Consider the following 18069-nt stretch of genomic DNA (forward strand, 5'->3'; position numbering starts at 1 on the left):
TTAATCAGATGTGAATGAAAGACTTGTGTTTACATAGCAAATAGCTTGAATCTTAGCAATGTCTGATAAACGCAGCATAAAAATTAATTATTTAGAAGTTTTGGTAAGTAAGTATATGTGGCAACTGTTTAGCATGCAACCTAATCCTATGAACATCAATGAGATGAAAGACTAATTAACATGATTTTTCGTGTTTGTTGAGGGAGGAAGTTATTTATATTTTCTAACAAATGCAAATTCTGAGCATATTTCAGAAATTCTGTACTGTGTGCATGACTTGCCATTTACTTCTCTCTTTCGTTCTGCTTTTCAGCCTTGCATCTGCCCAGACGCTGCCACATCGGACAGCAAACCAACCTCAGCCTTACCAAGAGAGCTACCAAACTCTGCCAAAGAATATCGGGCAACCTTCTGAAAGTTCCACTGCTGCGAATCATAACTTACCAAGCGATTACAAGTACGCACAAGACCGTGTTATCCACTTAAAGATGTCGAATGAAGATCGGAAAGCCACGAAGGAGGGAACAGTATGGCAGCTGTATGAGTGGCAGCAGAGGCAGCAGTTTAAGCACGGCAGTCCAACTGCTCCACTCTACCCCTCACATGCCACAGACTTTGACTCTGGCTTACCAAAATCTGCCTTAGATATTCCTCGTTCAATCTCTGTTCCGCCATCTCCCTCAGATATCCCGCCACCAGGCCTTCCAAAAACCCTCTCACCTAGAAGACCGCACACTCCTGCAGAAAGAGTCACTGTCAAACCCTTGGAAAAAAGGCCATTCGAGATCTTAATAACAGGGTCTCCGAGAAGAGTCCGTGGGTCCTTGACAAAGGTAAAGTCTGTGTTTTATGCAGTTTTGAAACACATCAGTTTTTTTTCTACATATATGCAGTAATTAGTAAGATGGTGCATATAATAATAATAGACACCAGGCTTGATCTCCTACTCTGTGCTGAGCAAGTTAATCTCGGATAGATGTAAGATCGTAGATCGTAGAATTTGCAGTGCAGAGGAGGCAATTCGGCCCATCGAGTCTGCACCAGCTCTTGGAAAGAGCACCCTATCCGAGCCTACATTCCCACCCTATCCCCATAACCCAGTAACCCCACCTAACATTTTGGACACTAAGGGGCAATTTGGCATGGCCAATCCACCTAACCTGCACATCTTTGGATTGTGGGAGGAAACCGGAGCACCTGGAGGAAACCCACGCAGTCACTGGGAGAACGTGCAGATTCCACACAGACAGTGACCCAAGCCGGGAATCGAACCTGGGAGCCTGGAGCTGCGAAACAACAGTGCTAACCACTGTGGTACCATGCCGCCCCAGAGGCAACATCATGCCACAATGTAGGTAGGGAAAAACAGTTGGGATTCTAGAGCCTGTTTATGCCTCCTAGGTGGAAGTTGCTCAGCTGTCAAAATCAGATGAAGAAGTGGTCAGCTGTGATATTCATTCTTGCCTCCACCCTGGGATCTCATGGCCATTGAAAGCAGGGATGTTGGCTGACATATTTTCCCCTGCCTTGCCCAGGGGTGTTGTGATCAGTTATGGAATCCCTCCTATCACCTTAGCTGCAATTAACTAACTTAAACCCATTGGGGATCTTCCTGTTCTGTTTGTATTCTGGCACAAAAATTGATCATTTGGCGAAGTTGCTAAGAAGCTGCTGTGCTCAAGTGAAGATTAGAAGGAGCAATAATTTTGATTGGAGGTCAGTTGTCAGACATTGGACAACCTCAACTTTAAACTATTGAGCATTTTTTTTTAGTGAATCATTTTAAAAGGATTATGGCAGTAATTCAAAGATCTCAATGTAAAATCATCCTGCCTGATTCTTTAGTGCAATTTTTAAGAAACTTTTGTCCTTTTTATGCAGAGTGGCAGGGAGTGGACTGTCAGCAACAGTGATAGGTGGGGCTTAGCAGCTCTTCATTCCATGTAGCTCCTACAGTTTAATGACGGGGCAGAGGTATTGACTTCAGTGCAAAGGAAAATCACACATAGTGCCCAATGGGCGGCCAATTCACTCTCGCCCATTTTACATCATTGCTAAAGGCAAATGTATTTTTACAATGCTCCATACCAATGCTTTTCCAGAGTCTTGACTCATTACTATTCCAAGCATTAGGAAAGTAGACGTCCATCATAACCTGTAGCTCAGTGCAGGTGACATGGAGGCACCTCAGTTTCCCATTCAGTGGGTTCAAAAGGACTGCACAATGTGGATCTGCAGCAAGTGCTCTGAACTACTGACCAGAATATTAGTGGTTGAAGTCACGGGGCTGGGTTTTCCAATTCGCCTGTCAGACTTCTTTCTCTTCTTTCACTTTAATGGGCTTGTAGAAGTACAAAATATCAGCCATATGTTAAAGACTTGTTTTTGATTTCTTATTTAAAAAGTCCTTTCCTATTAACACATGAGTCACATTCTGGTATTTAGAGACCTTGCATTCCCCTTTCCCAAATGTGGTCATTCATTCTGAAGGTCCTTTAAGAGCCAGCAAAGAACGACTTAAAAAAAAAGCAGAGCATGAGTTGAAGCTAGCTGGTAATATAAACATTGATAGTAAGAGCATCTGCAAATATTTGAGTAGGAAGTGAGTAACTAAAGCTAGTGTTGATTTGGTAGAGAGAGGGCGAGACTGGGGAATTGATCATGGAAAACAGGGAAATGGTGGAATCCAATGAGGCGGGACTTTGTCTATATTCACTGTAGAAGGCTTAGGAAACTTGCCACAGATACTTAAAAATGAAGAGGTGAAAAGGAGGGAGAATCTTAAAACAACTTAAAGGTGTTTTGGGGAAATGATTAAGACAAGTCCCCAGGACCAGATGACCTCCATGCTATGATCATAAAAGAAGAGGCTGCAGAGATAGTAGAGGCATTGGTTATAATTTTCTAAAATTCCTTAGGTTTTGGGAGCATTCCAGCTGATCGGGAAAATAGAAAATGTGACACGTCCTTATTCAGGAAAGGAGAGAGACAGAAAACAGGAGGCTATAGGCAGTTACCCTAATATTCGTTCTGGGGAATCCATTATTAAGCAGGTTATACAGCAAAATGTTTCGAAAATCAGAATTGAATCAAGCAGAGTCAACATGGTTCTGTGAAAGGGAAAGCCATGTTTAACTAATTTGGTAGACTTCTTTGAAGAAGTAACAAGCAAATGGATAAAGAGGACCTGTAAATGTGGTGACCTGGATTTCCAAAAGGGATTTGATAAGCTGGCACATCAACACATCGCCACATTGGGCAGCAAATTGGTTAGCACTGCTGCCTCACAGCGCCAGGGACCCAGGTTCGATTCTGACCTCAGGTGACTGTCTGTGTGGCGTTTGCATGTTCTCCCTTTGTCTGCGTGGGTTTCCTCTGGATGTTCTGGTTCCCTCCCACAGTCCAAAGATGTGCAGGTTATAGGTATTGACCATGCTAAATTGCCCCTCAGTGTTCAATGGTTGCGTGGTCTTACTAGGTTATGGGGATAGGGTGGGGTTGTGAGCCTAGGCAGGGTACTCTTTCAGAGGGTCTGTGCAGGCTCGATGGTAATCTTTATTAGTGTCACAAGTAGGCTTACATTAACATTGCAATGAAGTTACTGTGAAAATGCCCTAGTTGCCACACTATGGCACCTGTTCGGGTACACTAAGGGAGAATTCAGAATGTCCAATTCACCTAACAAACATGTCTGTCGAGACTTGTGGGAGTAATCCGGAGCGTCTGGAGGAAACCCACACAGACACGGGGGAACATGCAGACTCCACGCAGACAGTGACCCAAGCCAGGAATTGAACCCGGGTTCATGGTTCTGTGAAGCAATGGTGCTAACCACTGAGCTATCATGCCACCTTCCATGGGCCGAATGGCCTCCTTCAGCACTGGTGTGATTGTATTCTAAATGTTGATGATAGCACATGGCATAGGGGGTGATATATTAGCATGGATGAATGATTGGTTAGCTAACAGGCAGCAGCGATTAGGAATAAATGGGTCTTAGGTTGGCAAGCTGTAAGTTGTAGAATGCCACAGGGATCAGTGCTGGAGTCTCAATTATCTACAATCTATATAAATGACATGGATGAAGGAACCAAATGTATGGTGGCTAGCTTTGCCAATGACACCAAGAGAGTAGAAAAGCAAGTTGTCAAGGAAAGATGAAGATTCTGCAAAGGGATATAGATAGGTTAAGCGAATGCGTTAAAATGTGACCGATGAAGTCTGATGTGGGAAAATGTGGGGGGCGGGTGGGGCGGGGCGGGAGGGGGTTGCTTTCGGTGGGTGAAGAAGATCCTGCTAGCGGGAAGGGCTGGAAAATTCTACCCTATATCAACCTGCTATTTAAACATTCTGTATTTTCTGGCAGAGTTCGGCGCACATTGACAGGCGTTCTATGCCTCCCATGGGTTATATGACACACACGGTCAGTGCCCCCAGCTTGCATGGAAAGACAGTAAGTTCCATTCAGCATATATATCTAATTTCATAATTGTATTGCAAGATTGGGGAGGGAAGGTTTGAGTAATTACATCCGTACTTCAGGCCAGCACCATTAGACTGCACCCTAGAAAGTTATTATTGGTAGAAAGAGTAGCACCCAACATTACTCGATATAGTCTGATGATGTGAGATTGCAAATTACATTTCCCGTTACAGCTCCCAGTCAAATAAGTACGGTTTCACAGTAATCAACAATAACACTTTAGAATAAGCACTTGCATTTTTGCTATGCTGCAGAGAATTTGGTATTCACACACTGTACATTAGAGCTAAACAAATTAAGCTGCAGAAGACTAGATGTTCCTGCATTTTTTAGAGAGAGTTTTTATTTTAATACTGTTCCTAACCATGAAAAAAAATCTAATTTTTGTACTGCTATTTTGGTGACTCCGAATTGAGCAGTATTAACCACACTTGATGCAGATGAGGTTTTACAAATGTAATAACTCAAACATGCTTTGTATGAAGGACTTGTTAATTCACCACATGTCCTCCACCTGGATCTTGTTAATTGATGCTGTTACTAGGACTCTTGTCGAGGTCCACATGGGTCCTCGCATATGTTTTTTGAGATGGGATACTGCTTTTACATTAACTCAATCATTCATTACTGTGCTGTTGTGATTTTTTTTTCTCATTCTAAGAGAGTAAGCAAAGTATTAAACTTTACAAAGGCAAATGCATGTTTACTGAACAGGTGCAACAAAACAAATCCTCCAGTTTTGTGAATATTACAAATTTAGTCGACCAGTTTAATGCATTGTCATAGATTAACAGTATTGTATGTATGTGCAGAGGGACATAAGCATTTTCATCTAGAATTCCTGTTTAATTGCAATTAACTTACATGAGTTCTCTGATTTTAAAATACTTGGAAACTCAAGTTCAATGAAACGGCCCATATTTTCCTGGTGCATTGATCACAAAACATAGTTTTCTGAATTTAAGTCTAGTAAGCTTTGAACTGACTATCTCTGCGGAGTTTAAACCAGTCAATAGCTCAGTTTATGCATAAAGCATGATGTATTTATTAGATTTTTTTTAAAATCCTAATTGAAACGTATTCCTTTCATTAGCTTCATTTGGAAGCCAAGAATGAGTTTACAGTCACAAAATAGTGAAATATACAACCCCTAGTGAACAGCGGAGGAGATTTGTAATTTATGTTTAATTCATTATTCAGTCAGGATGTAACATTTCAAGATGAAATATTTCTTAGCCTGCTGCAGGAAAAAAAAGGAAGTCACAGAATTTCTTTCATTGAGGTTTCAGCAGCATTTTCCCCAGGCGTGTCTTTTACATGTAGTTTTTAAACTGTCTAATTTCTGGAACATGATTAACACTTTTGGTGCTTTTTGACTGTCATGTGCTCACAGCGAGGTAGAGTGCCTCAGGTTTTGGAGTGACGAATTTTAATTGCTAATGCCTCCCTTTATGACGAACTATATTACCTGCAGCTAGAAGAACTAACTTTACTGCTCATCCGATTACGGAGACATCAATCCAAGCTGGCTAATGTTCGAAATCATACACTTGCCCAGTTGCAACTAAACGAGCTGAGCCAATCCAACCATCAGGTCAGCTGTCGATTGGCTCGCATATGTCACCTGATGTGGCTGTTTGTCCCAGAATGTTTCATGAGGTTACTTGTCGTATGCTTTGTGTGGCTTTACATTAATATTATTTTAAATGTTCACGTTTACAAACCATAGACAGCAATTCAGCTTTCAACATTTATGCCCATTGAACATCACGTTAGGTCATTACCCAGTTGCCATCGGTAATAAGCTTTCATGTTCATACATTTTATTCTGTGATTCCCACAAAATATGTGTCTTCAACACAACCTTTCTATTGTTGCAACAGAGTTTGACTGCCTATGGCTCGGTTATGAAATGTAGTTTAAACCCATATCTTAAACTCCCCTAAGCAAAAACAAGGGGGGAAAAGTTGTTCAAGTTTCAGTCAGAAGCCAGGGATTGCTGTTGCAAGAGAGGGAACGCTCAGTCTCTGTCAGCACACACTGCGTAGGATCACACAAGAAATGAGCAATTAGGGCAGCCTGTGCTTTGCAGCATCATGGCCTCCCAGGACTTAGTAACTTAGGGAGAAAAATGGAGCAGTTTGAGTATGGGGCAATGGGGGGGGGGGGGGGGGGGGGGAATCCATATATGTTGCATTGCTCTTTCTGAGACTGCTATCCATCATAAAACTCTGACGTTTCATCCCAAATTATCCTGCAAATGGATAGAGATGTCTCTTTATACTCTGATAACATTGTTAAGTTGATTGTCAGATGGTTTGCCTGTGGAGTAATCTAATTTACACACATGTGAATTAAAAAAAATAAATGTTGCTATTACCTGTTTTAAATGCATTTTATTCTGCCAGGATGTTGGCCAGAGAAATATGTTCTCTGATCAAATCATCTCATTTTTGCAACCTGCAGCTGTTTTATCATCTATCTCTTTTTTTCTTTATATAATGAAATATTAATCCGATTGCAATCAAATATTCTGGGAGGGGGGGGGGGGAAGGTTTCAAGGTGATGCAAAACTTTTTAACACGTAGAATAATGCAACATGGTATCAAGATTGAGTTCCTGCCTGACTGTTCAGTCTCTGCCCTGTGAATGCTGCTATTTGAACTTCTGGATTGTTTTTTTTTCCTCATGGAAGAACAGATCAAAACAGACTTTTTATTTCTAACAAGCCAATTTGTTTATTCCCAAATCTTTGGTGCAGAAGCTGTTGAAAGTGTGCATAGCATTGGTGTATTTGTGTACTAGCCTGCTTCTGAATAGCTGAAATCCAGAACTTTGTACCTTCAACAACTTAAAATCTCGTTTTTCCTCAAGAGGACATTTGGATTAAATTTAATGATTGAATGCTGTAAATATGAGACATTGGCCATGTTGAAAGATTTGAATAGAAGAAACTGTTCTGTTCAAAGTTCTGGAGGTGCATTGCGCAGTTGGATTTTGCTTTTCTATTAAAGTGGTGCAAGTGAAGGGGATAAAATGAAATTAGTGTGAATTTGATTAAATCATTTTTTTTGTTTGTTTTCTCAACTACAACATCAGGCTGACGACACATATATGCAACTGAAGAAGAATCTGGAGTACCTAGATCTAAAGGTGGGGCTTTGCAATTGTTACCTCCTTCCTCTTCTCTGCCCCTGTCTCTCTGCTTCCCTGTGTCCATTCTTATATCACCTCTGTGGTTCCCTGTATTCCTCTCATCCCCTCTCTGTTTGGTTTCTCCCTATTGCTGCCAGTTAGTGAGTGGCTAAAGGTCATTTGTCCAAGAATGTGTAGCTGATCAGCAAATGTTATCAGTTTGCCTGTTATTTAAATAATACTGTATTGGTTTCAGCAATGGGGACTGTATGGCCCCATGAAATGCAATCTTTTCCTGAACACTTAAATTAATACAGGAATTCAAATAAATCCAGCTTCTAGTTTTTCGATGACTCAATGCAGCTACTAACTGGAAACAAGTTGTTTGCCCACAATTGCCAACTGAATCACAGTTATGTCATGGTTTCTGCCAAGTAAATGATAACAAGTGGCGATTAAATTTGAAACTAATTGCACTAGAAAATGCTCAAGGAAGTTGGTAATTTAATTGCTCTAACCATGCATGAGCTACCCTTCCATCTTTTCACAAATTAAATTCTTGTAAGTCATATTTGCTCCCAAGATAATCAGCTGACTTTTGGACTTAATTGAAAGCTCATTTGTTTTGACTAAAAGTGCGATTTTCAGTTGTCTACTCCTGCAACAGCTGTGTTGGGAAAGATTATAGGATTATACTGAAAATTTATATCAGTTCAGGAAACAACACAATATCTGTTAATCTACATTATTTTGGGACTGCTCTAGTTCCTACCTTAAAGTCCTGTTTTTCTGTTCACATTAAACCCAGAACAACCAGTTTCATTGGTGAATTGTTTCTGATTGCGCTAACTTCCAAAGTGCAACTAACCAATCCCAAATTAATGACACTTGGCTATCAGACTTTGCAACCTTTGAATGTCTCACAGGATTAAAGCAAATTTGGACCATCTACAGCAGGAATTACATTTCCCCTTCTCTGTAACTTTGAACTCATAAAGTTAACCTCCTCATATAAAATTTTGCTTCTCGCTGTTAAAGTCTCTTCAAAATTGATATCAAACGGTCACTTTTATTACTGGTTAAAATGCGGGTGAATTTCTCATGGATCAGCGAGATGCTGGCTATTTGTGCCAAAAGGTGGTCTATTGCTGAGGAACATGGGCAAGAGGTTCTAACCAATGGATTTGGTGCCCGAGGTAGGATCTCTTGCTTGTAACTTGATACGTAATTTTTTTTTCAAAGTGCTACTGATTTGCTTACTTTTAAGGTGATGAGGCTGATTTTCCTCACCCACTGAGAGCATGTATCAGTAAATTGTTAACGCCTGCTTTGGTGGGAAATCATGGGGATGGCATTGCCAGGACTGCTTGCTAATCGCTCTGTGTGAATGTGACTGCTCACTTGCAGCGTGCATTCAGAAAATTTGCCCTGTCTTTAAAACACCACAGTTTGAACACCCTGAAGTTTAACCACAAATTGGATATCCTCCAGCCATGGATATCAATGACTGCCTTATCAGTAATTGATAAACAAACTATTGCTTTGGGTAATTGATTAAGATAAAATTTCACAAACTATTCGGAGGTTGCAATTTCCCATCACTTGTTATCTCTTTGTTGTCTACCTATTTATTATTTGTATCTGTGACAACACTGTGCTGCTGTGAATGCTATTGTTGGTCAGCTAATAACTTTCAGCATTGTCATGACAATAATGTATCCACAGACAGTTTTACATCGAATCCACAGGAAAGAAGCAGGCCATTCAGCCCAGGTGATCAATCCCAGAAGTGTCTTCTCTCATCCCGCTTCGTCTAACCTTAGCACTGAAAGATTTTGTTACTGGAACCTATTAGAGATCGGCTGAAGCAGCAAATGACACTTGTCAATGTTGCTCTAGAAAAGGATCTGTTCTAAGCTACACTAGCTGATATCAATTGAAACAACTAAAGATTGTAGTGCCTTTAGTTAGTGAAGGGAAAACAGCTGTGGGATCTGCTGCTTGCTTTACAGTGGCTGTTGCTGTTTATATCTGTGTGTGCCAAATAGAACTGGGCTTGACTGGTCTATTCAGATTAAATAGTTGACTGATCCCACTTGAAGCTCTTTGTCATTTGACAAGGTATTAGAGGGAGACCATTATACGTGAAGCAGAACCTGGTCTGGGAATCTATGTCTCAGGATTCAAACGTAGAGGTGAAAATTGGAGATTTTCTTTAAAAACAGGACTTGTGCAGAGAGTTGCCTATCCATCTCATTGAATACAGGGTGTGGATGAGTAACCTAGTTTCCAACAGAATTTCAGATACCAGCATTCACAGTAATTTGCTTTTATCCAATATAATTTAGTCTGGTTCCAGCTGGAATGTGCTTGCTTGTGCTGTTTTCTCTACTTGTATGATGGCGCAAGACAGATTGGTTTCCAGATATGTTGGTGCTTGTTGTCTGTGCTTTTTGATAACTCCTTCATGAATTGTTTGTGATTTTGGCATCTCTTTTTTCTGTTTTTTTTTTTTGCTGCCATTTTTGTCTTGTGCATTCTCCAGTTGATGTGATGTGTGGGCACCACAGTTCTGATACTTGTGGTTGGTTAATGCTCAGAAAAAAAGAAGCTTCCTTCAAAAGAAGCTTGTGAATTGCCGACCATATCAACTCGCTTAGTCAGTGAGACATTTCTGTTTAATTATGTTATCTGAGGGGAGAAAAATCCATTGGTGAAAACAGCATTACCTGTATCATAGCAAGAGGTGAGGGGACCACCAAAATTGCACTAAGTTGACACTGAATTATTTTCTCTGCTAATTTGATGTTTTAATCTAGTTAAATAAATAATTTACTATCTTTGTTAAATTAATAGACCCCCATCTTACAATACAAATTTACCACATCATAACTCAGCACAAAATAATAGGCCATTTGGTCTATTGGACATGGAAACATAGGAAATTTAGTTAAGATAAAGACACCAGAGTCCCAGATGACCATAGGCTGCTTTCTCCTTTGAGGGGGAGAGCTAACTGGTGGTGGTGTTACCTGAGGATTGCCACACTTTGGCGGGAGGCAAGGTTGAGAAGGAATAGAGGAATGTAGGAACCGGAGTAGGCCATTACTTATCCAATTCCCTATCGAAAGGTATTGTCAAATCTGCTTCCATCAACTTTTCAGGCAGTGTACTGCACAGCCTGACAACTTGCTCCATGAAAAGAAAACTTACTCGTGGCCCATCCTGATTCTTCTGCCAAATACCATACATCTGCGTCCACATGATTACTGACCCTTCTGCTACTGGAGCTCGGATTGGATCCTTAACATTGTTTCAGCTAATGTGTGACATGATCTCATGACAATCAGTGACATTAAGATGATCCTGCAGGACGTGAGATGATGTTTGTTTGCGCTTTGCTTTCCCATTCGGACTAAGAATGGCTGCCCCAGAGAAACAGTACCTGAGGAAACATTCTTTCAATTTCGCATCTTTTCATGGTTATGTACCATAGACGAGAGATGCCCCCTGGTGGCAGAATCTGTTACAATTTGCACAGGTCTGATGATAATCCGAAGAATAATACTGTCATCAGACTTATCTTTATAGCCTGTCATGTCAAAATGCTCCAAAATACTTAGCGCATTATTTATTTAATCTATCAAAACCTATGAACACCTCTATTGAATATTTTCCTTAAGTAGAGTAACCCCAGTTTCATTAGTTTCTCCACTTAACTGAGGTCTTTCATTCTTGGCACGACCTTCTCTAAGACCCTGACACCTGTCCTACAGCGAGATGCCCATAAATGGCCCGCAGATCACAGCTGAGACCTGATCAGTGCATTATTAACGTTCAGCACAACTTTGTACTCTGTTCCTCTATTTATAAAGTTGAGCAGCTCTATTGTCTCTTAACAACTTTTAACATTTTTTTCCTGCTCTCTGCGGGTACCCTCCGTGTCTCTGCAAGTGTACCATTCAATTTTCTAGTCTTTCCTCAATTCTTCTGCCAAAATGAATCACTACTCGAAGCCCAGAATTCTCGAAATAAATTTTTTTTCACATTCAGGCCCATAATTGATTATTTTGTCAAATTATAATGGCGGAAAGTTTAAAATACTAAAAGATATGTTTTTAGTGTAAAAACTTGGATGTGCGTTGCTCTCTCCGATAGTCCTATGCTCTCACTTCAAGTACGTAATCCCAACTCTTGCATGGTCAATCAAAAATTTATCCAGGAAGAGGATTTATTGAACAAGGAGGTGAGGTCAATAACTTCAGCCATGCAGTATAAGAAATAGTTGCAGCATTTTCAACCTTGATACGTTGAATTTGCGTAGAAGACTTCTATCGAGTTGGCAGAATTCACTGCACCTTTCATTTTAAAATTGTCTTAATTTATGCTACATTTTGTCCTTGTATTAATTCACTGAGCAAATAATGATTTTACTCGTAACTTTGAAATTAATACGTGCCCCAGCGTGAGATTCAGCAAAAGGTTTAAACCTGTACACGGATCATATGATATGAACTTTCAACTCTTTGACTCTGTAGAAGATCCTGTTTTTGAGCTTCACTTTCCTATTCAGACTAAGAGTGGGTGTCCCCGGATCAATGGTATCTGATGAGAAATGCGTGTGGTTTCACCCCCTGGTGGCAGATTTTGTTACAGCACTGCAGCAGTTTTTTGCACAAGCCTGCTGAGAATCCAGATAAAAATAATCCGATTTACCTTTAGAGAATAAATCATGTCAAAGTGCTTAGAGCAAACATTTACTTGAAAACTTGGACTGCTGTTAATTAAGCAAATGAAACATTCTGCACTAGTAATTGGGTGAATGACTAGTTTTATTGACATATTTGGTTGAAGAAAGCCAAAGTAGATGGGAGTTTCAGAACTTTGAAGGAGAATTTGAAAGCTTTACAAATATTAAAAATGAAAAAATGAAAATCGCTTATTGTCACGAGTAGGCTTCAATGAAGTTACTGTGAAAAGCCCCTAGTTGCCACATTCCGGCGCCTGTCCGGGGAGGCTGGTGTTAGCAGGGTGTTGATGGTACTGATTATCAAGCTTTGCTCGAGGACAGTTGATGAATCTTGTGAAGACTATTTAGGGAATGGTGTGGTACATTCACCATACTTTGAAGTATTATTTGGGATGGTGACATTACACTTGGTGACATTATATGATTATAAGGAAGAAGCCCCCATTGTTGTAATGAAATATATTCCTCTTCTGTTTGGAACAGATGAAATCTAATGTACCTTTGATCAACACGGTTCACAGAATGGTAATGAAAGTCACACCAAGGTTCCGACCCAGTCTCCAAGTAAGGCTGCTTGTTCCAGCTGAAATTCAGAAAAAAAATTAATGTGCCTATTCCATCAGCAGCTTGCTTTCCACCATGGTTATATATTCCGTGTTTAGAAATCAGCGTGTTCCCTTTCGCACTGAGTTAGTCCGTCCTGTCATTTCTGTGATATTAAAATGTTGATTTCAATGCTTGATCTTCCATTGCAGGCTGCAAGGCTGGGTTTATTTTCTAATGTTCAAGGTTTTGTTAAACTAATTGTTTTCATATGTGCCTTGTGTGAGTGTGTGTTTGATTTCCTTAAAGGGGCACCTATTATTGTAATATCATTTGGAATCGACTTTTTTTGAAATTGAAATTGCATCGAAATGCAACATTGCAATTCACATCCTGAAAGTAATTGCAGTTTATGCGCATGTGCATACATGTGTGTAGATGCTCTCAATCCTTTGATACTCGCATTTTTCTTAAAGATATTGTCCCTTTCAGGAAGGCAACTTGAACAACATAAAGCATGTTTGTGGTGGCAAACTTCAGCATTTTACTGTGTGCCATAACAACTTTCAGTGTTTGTGTAATCAAAATTGCTTTTGACAGTTCAGCACAAAGGTGCAGTTGGTAATAAAAAAATAGCAACAATACTTGCTAAAATCCATTTTTGTTAATCAAGTTGGATAGTTTAGGATGCTTTGGAAAGATGTTGCTGCAGATGAGTTGATCCAAGGCTGATGTTGGTGGATTGTTGCAATAATCTGATGGTATGGTTAAACATGTTTCTTATCCAAATGTAATAACTGGCACCTGAAGAAGAATATTGTAGACTAATTGTAGGACAATTTCAGGTTTGTAGCATGCACAAGTGCCATATGTAAATAATGCTTCGCTCTGCAAAAAACCCATCCAAAATACACATGCTTCACGATACTCATTTTTTGCTGTTTCCAATTTGGAGAATGAGCCATGATAATAGTTCAGAACTTTAGGTATTTCCAGCTCAGTGGCTGGATGGCTAGTTTGTGATGTGGAACAATGCCAACAGCATGGGTTCAATTCCTGTGTCCACAGAGGTTATCCATGAAGGCCTTCTCAATCTTGCCCCTCGCCTGAGGTGTGGTGATCCTCTGGTGAAATCACCACCAGTGAGCTATCTATGATCAAAAGGGGAGAGCAGCCTATGGTCCTCGAGGACTAAGGTGACTTTCACTTTCATTTGGTGTGAAGTAAAGAATATGGTTTCATGTTAGCCATCAAAAGCCTCAGGGTTGCCATTGACAAGGAACTGAACTGGACCAGCTGTATAAATACAATGGCTACAATAACAGGTGAGAGGTTGGGAAGTTTGCGGTGAGTACCTCGTGCGTTGACTTCGCAAAGCCTGTTCACTGCCTGCAACGCACAAGTCAGGAGTGTGTTTGAATTCTCTCCACTTGCTTGGATGAGTTCAACTCCAAGAATACTCAAGAAGCTCAACACCATGCAGGACAAAGCACCCGCTTGGTTGCATCCCATCCATCTTCTTCAACATTCACCCTCTCCACCACCAATGCATAGTGACAGCAGTGTGTATCAGCTATAAGTTGCTCTGCAGCAACTCACCAAAGCTTCTTCGACAACACCTTCCAAACCCATGACCACTGCCGCCTAGAATGTCAAAGGCAACAGATGCATGGGAACATCACCAACTCCCTGTATCCCTCCAAGCCGCGCGCCATCCTGACTTTGAACTATATCACCATTCCTTCACTGTTATTGGGTAACAATGCTGAAACACACTTCCTATCATCACTGTGGATGTACCAACCCCACATGGTCTGCAGCGGTTAAAGAAGGAGGCTTACCACCACGTTCTTGAGGGCAATTAGGAATGGGTTATAAATTCTGGCTCAGCCAGTGGCACCGATATCCCATTGAAAAATGCATATATCCCTGATATTTTATAATTATCAGCCTAAATTTGTATAGACCTTCATCTTTAAATGTTTATATTAGAGTGGCTAGTACATTAGAAATGCAGCCCATTGATTTTCTTTTATTCATTATCCTCAATTTTCTCCCCTCTCCTAAATACATTGGATCAATTTGGGTTACAATTTCCACAGATATTAGCAGACTGCTGTTACCTCACCTAACTGACTATTCTTCATGTGATCAACCTAAACAGTGAACTCGAAATTGGCACAAATGGTGGGATTTATATATCATTCCGGTATCCACTATCTTAACAATGGTGTCTACATGCCTCCATGATGGGAGGTGGGGCATCATTCTGAGCCATACGCACTCCTTACCAGATGGTCTCAGGCATGTACCTCCCAACAGAGGTCATTGGAAAATAATCAGGAGTGGGATCCCTGCTTGATTCTCTATAACCACATATCCCACCCCACCTCCAACTGAGAAACAATTATAGCATCTCTACCTCAGGTTAATCACTTGAGCCTTAATCACAAAATTAGTGGCCCATATGGAAAAGTTGGAGAATTGTTTAGGAAGTACTTGCTCATATTTTAAATACCCTTGTGAATGTTGGTTTAAAATGTTGCGTAATTTATTTGACCCTGGGGTTTTGATGGTAAGACCGTTAGTCCTCTGCTGTCCCTTTTATAATTCCTCACTAGGCCTGTACTTGCCTTACTTCTGTTCTTACTACATCTGTTTAATAAACAAACTTGAATATTCAATTATTGTTTTACTAATATAGTACAAAATGACAATGGATTTAATACTTTTATAAAGTGTGCAGTCTTCTTTTGAGGGAGGGGGATCCCTAAAATTAATTGGTAACATTGTCGTAATTGTCTGCTACCAGTTTTCACCCATCTTTATCTTTTTTGTACTAAGGTGACGGGACAAGGACCAATCAGGCGTCTTGTACAACCAGTTAAAATTGCAGAAAGCAATGCTGATGTAAGTTTACTTTTTTCCTCCCGTTTTCTCCTGGCACCAGTACGCGATATCACAGATCTGGACTGGCTAGCATTTTCTTCCTGCTTAATCCTGGAGTGCTGGCAAGCTATTTGACTGTGAGGAGTTTATAGTCTGATCCCATCTCTTCCAGTAGTGAACTGTGACAGGAATGTTGATTGATTAACTTTTTGCCTCTCTATCAACCAGGAGTAAGGACTGAGACGGCAGCTACTGTTGCTGAGATCAGCAGAGATTAAACCTGAAACATCCATAATTTATATGTCTTAATATCACAGCCAGTGTGATAAACTGATGCATCAAGAGCTTGAATAAAATGCAACTCCAGTTAAACTTGTCTTGTTCCTTCACACTACACAGGCTAGGTTTACGCAGATTAAACCTGTAGCTAGACTATTAAAATTGAAAGTATAAATCTATGCTAAAACAAAACTAATAAAATGTAGTTACCATGGCAATGAGCACAATTGGGATTTTAAAAAGGTTATTAATAACTAATTATTTTGCAGTTGTAACATTTTCTCCTTGTGAGCAATGCAATGCAGCAATTATTGACTTTCCATCTGTGATTTCTCCACTTGCTGCATGCCCAATCCCAACTGAGTTGTCCTTGAGAGGCAGAAAGCAGACCATATATTCAGAAAATTGCCATGCCGATATTAAACTACAAATGTTAATGCTAGTCTTAATACCAGGAGCTGTTTTTTATGATATTAATCTGTACACCAAAACAAAATGCATTTTGGTTGGATCATTTTAAATACCCTAAGTCAGCTCGCGTCATCCCAATTATTTTCTACATCTGTCTATTCTCCATTCTTTCTCAATTGTATTTCCATTTTCTTATCAGTTTAACTATTTCAAAGAACAATATAGCACAGGAACAGGCCCTTCGGCCCTCCAAGCCTGTACCGGTCACGATACCACCCTTGGCAGCATGATAGCATTGTGGTTAGCACAATTGCTTCACAGCTCCAGGGTCCCAGGTTCGATTCCGGCTTGGGTCACTGTCTGTGCGGAGTCTGCACATTCTCCCCGTGTGTGCGTGGGTTTCCTCCGGGTACTCCGGTTTCCTCCCACAGTCCAAAGATGTGCAGGTTAGGTGGATTGGCCAAGATAAATTGTCCTTAGTGTCCAAAGTTGCCCTTAGTGTTGGGTGGGGTTACTGGGTTATAGGGATAGGGTAGAGGTGTTGACCTTGGGTAGGGTGCTCTTTCCAAGAGCCGGTGCAGACTCGATGGGCCGAATGGCCTCCTTCTGCACTGTAAATTCTATGATGATCTATGATTGGCCAAAACCCTCAGCACTTCCTTGTGTCGTATCCCTCTGTACCCATCCTATCCATGTATTTGTCGAGATGCCTTTTGAACGCCATTAATGTATCTGCTTCCACAACCTCCCCTGCCCACGCTGTCCAGGCACTCACCACAATCTGTGTAAAAACCTGCCTCGCACGTGTCTTCTAAACTTTGTCCCATGGACCTTAAACCTATGCCCCCTGGTGACTGACCCCTCCACCCTTGGAAAGAGTGCCTGCCCATCCACTTTATCAATGACCCTCATAATCTTGTAGACCTCTGTCAGGTCAGCCCTCAACCTCCATTGTTCTAATGAAAACATTCCCAGTCTATTCAGCCTCTCCGCATAGCTAACACCCTGGTAAACCTCCTCTGCACCCTCTCCAAAGCCTTCACATCCTTCTGGTAGCGTGGCAAACCAGAATTGTGTGCAATATTCCAAGTGCGGCCTTACCAAGGGTCTATAGAACTGTAGCATGACTTGCCAGTTTTTATACTTGATGCCCCGTCCAATGAAGGCAAGCATCCCATATGCTTTCTTGACTACCTTGTCCACTTGTGTTGCCACTTTCAAAGATCTGTGGAGCTGCACGCCCAGATCTCTGTGACTTTCTATATTCCTAATGGCTTTGCCATTTACAGTATATTTCCCCTCCATGTTAGACCTACCAAAATGCAGTACCTTACATTTGTCCGGATTAAACCAAATTTGCCATTTCTCTGCCCAAGTCTCCAACCTGTCTATGTCCTACTGTATCTTTTGATAATCCTCAACACAATCTGCCACTCCACCAACCTTGGTGTCATCCACAAACTTACTAATCAGACCACCTACATTTTCCTCCAAATCATTTATGTGTGCTACAAACAACAGAGGCTCCTGCACAGATCCCTGTGGAACACCACTAGTCACAACCTTCCATTCAGACAAA

General features: G+C 40.8%; 1 protein-coding gene across 15 annotated transcripts in view; it reads left to right on the plus strand.

Moving 5' to 3' along the window:
* The window catches only part of plekha7b (pleckstrin homology domain containing, family A member 7b), a 636198-nt gene that overhangs the window by 535164 nt on the left and 82965 nt on the right, over window positions 1-18069 (plus strand). For 10 of the 15 annotated variants that reach the window (XM_038808072.1, XM_038808076.1, XM_038808066.1 and 7 more), the window contains 6 exons: window positions 314-833; window positions 4367-4453; window positions 5958-6077; window positions 7583-7636; window positions 12852-12932; window positions 15756-15821. In XM_038808072.1, the coding sequence (XP_038664000.1) occupies window positions 314-833; window positions 4367-4453; window positions 5958-6077; window positions 7583-7636; window positions 12852-12932; window positions 15756-15821 (928 nt within the window). The remainder of the gene's footprint in view (window positions 1-313; window positions 834-4366; window positions 4454-5957; window positions 6078-7582; window positions 7637-12851; window positions 12933-15755; window positions 15822-18069) is intronic. The other 5 variants (XM_038808071.1, XM_038808081.1, XM_038808074.1 and 2 more) reach the window with 3 other exon arrangements.

The sequence above is a fragment of the Scyliorhinus canicula genome, chromosome 9 (assembly GCF_902713615.1).
Source record: "Scyliorhinus canicula chromosome 9, sScyCan1.1, whole genome shotgun sequence".
Lineage (NCBI taxonomy): Eukaryota > Metazoa > Chordata > Chondrichthyes > Carcharhiniformes > Scyliorhinidae > Scyliorhinus > Scyliorhinus canicula.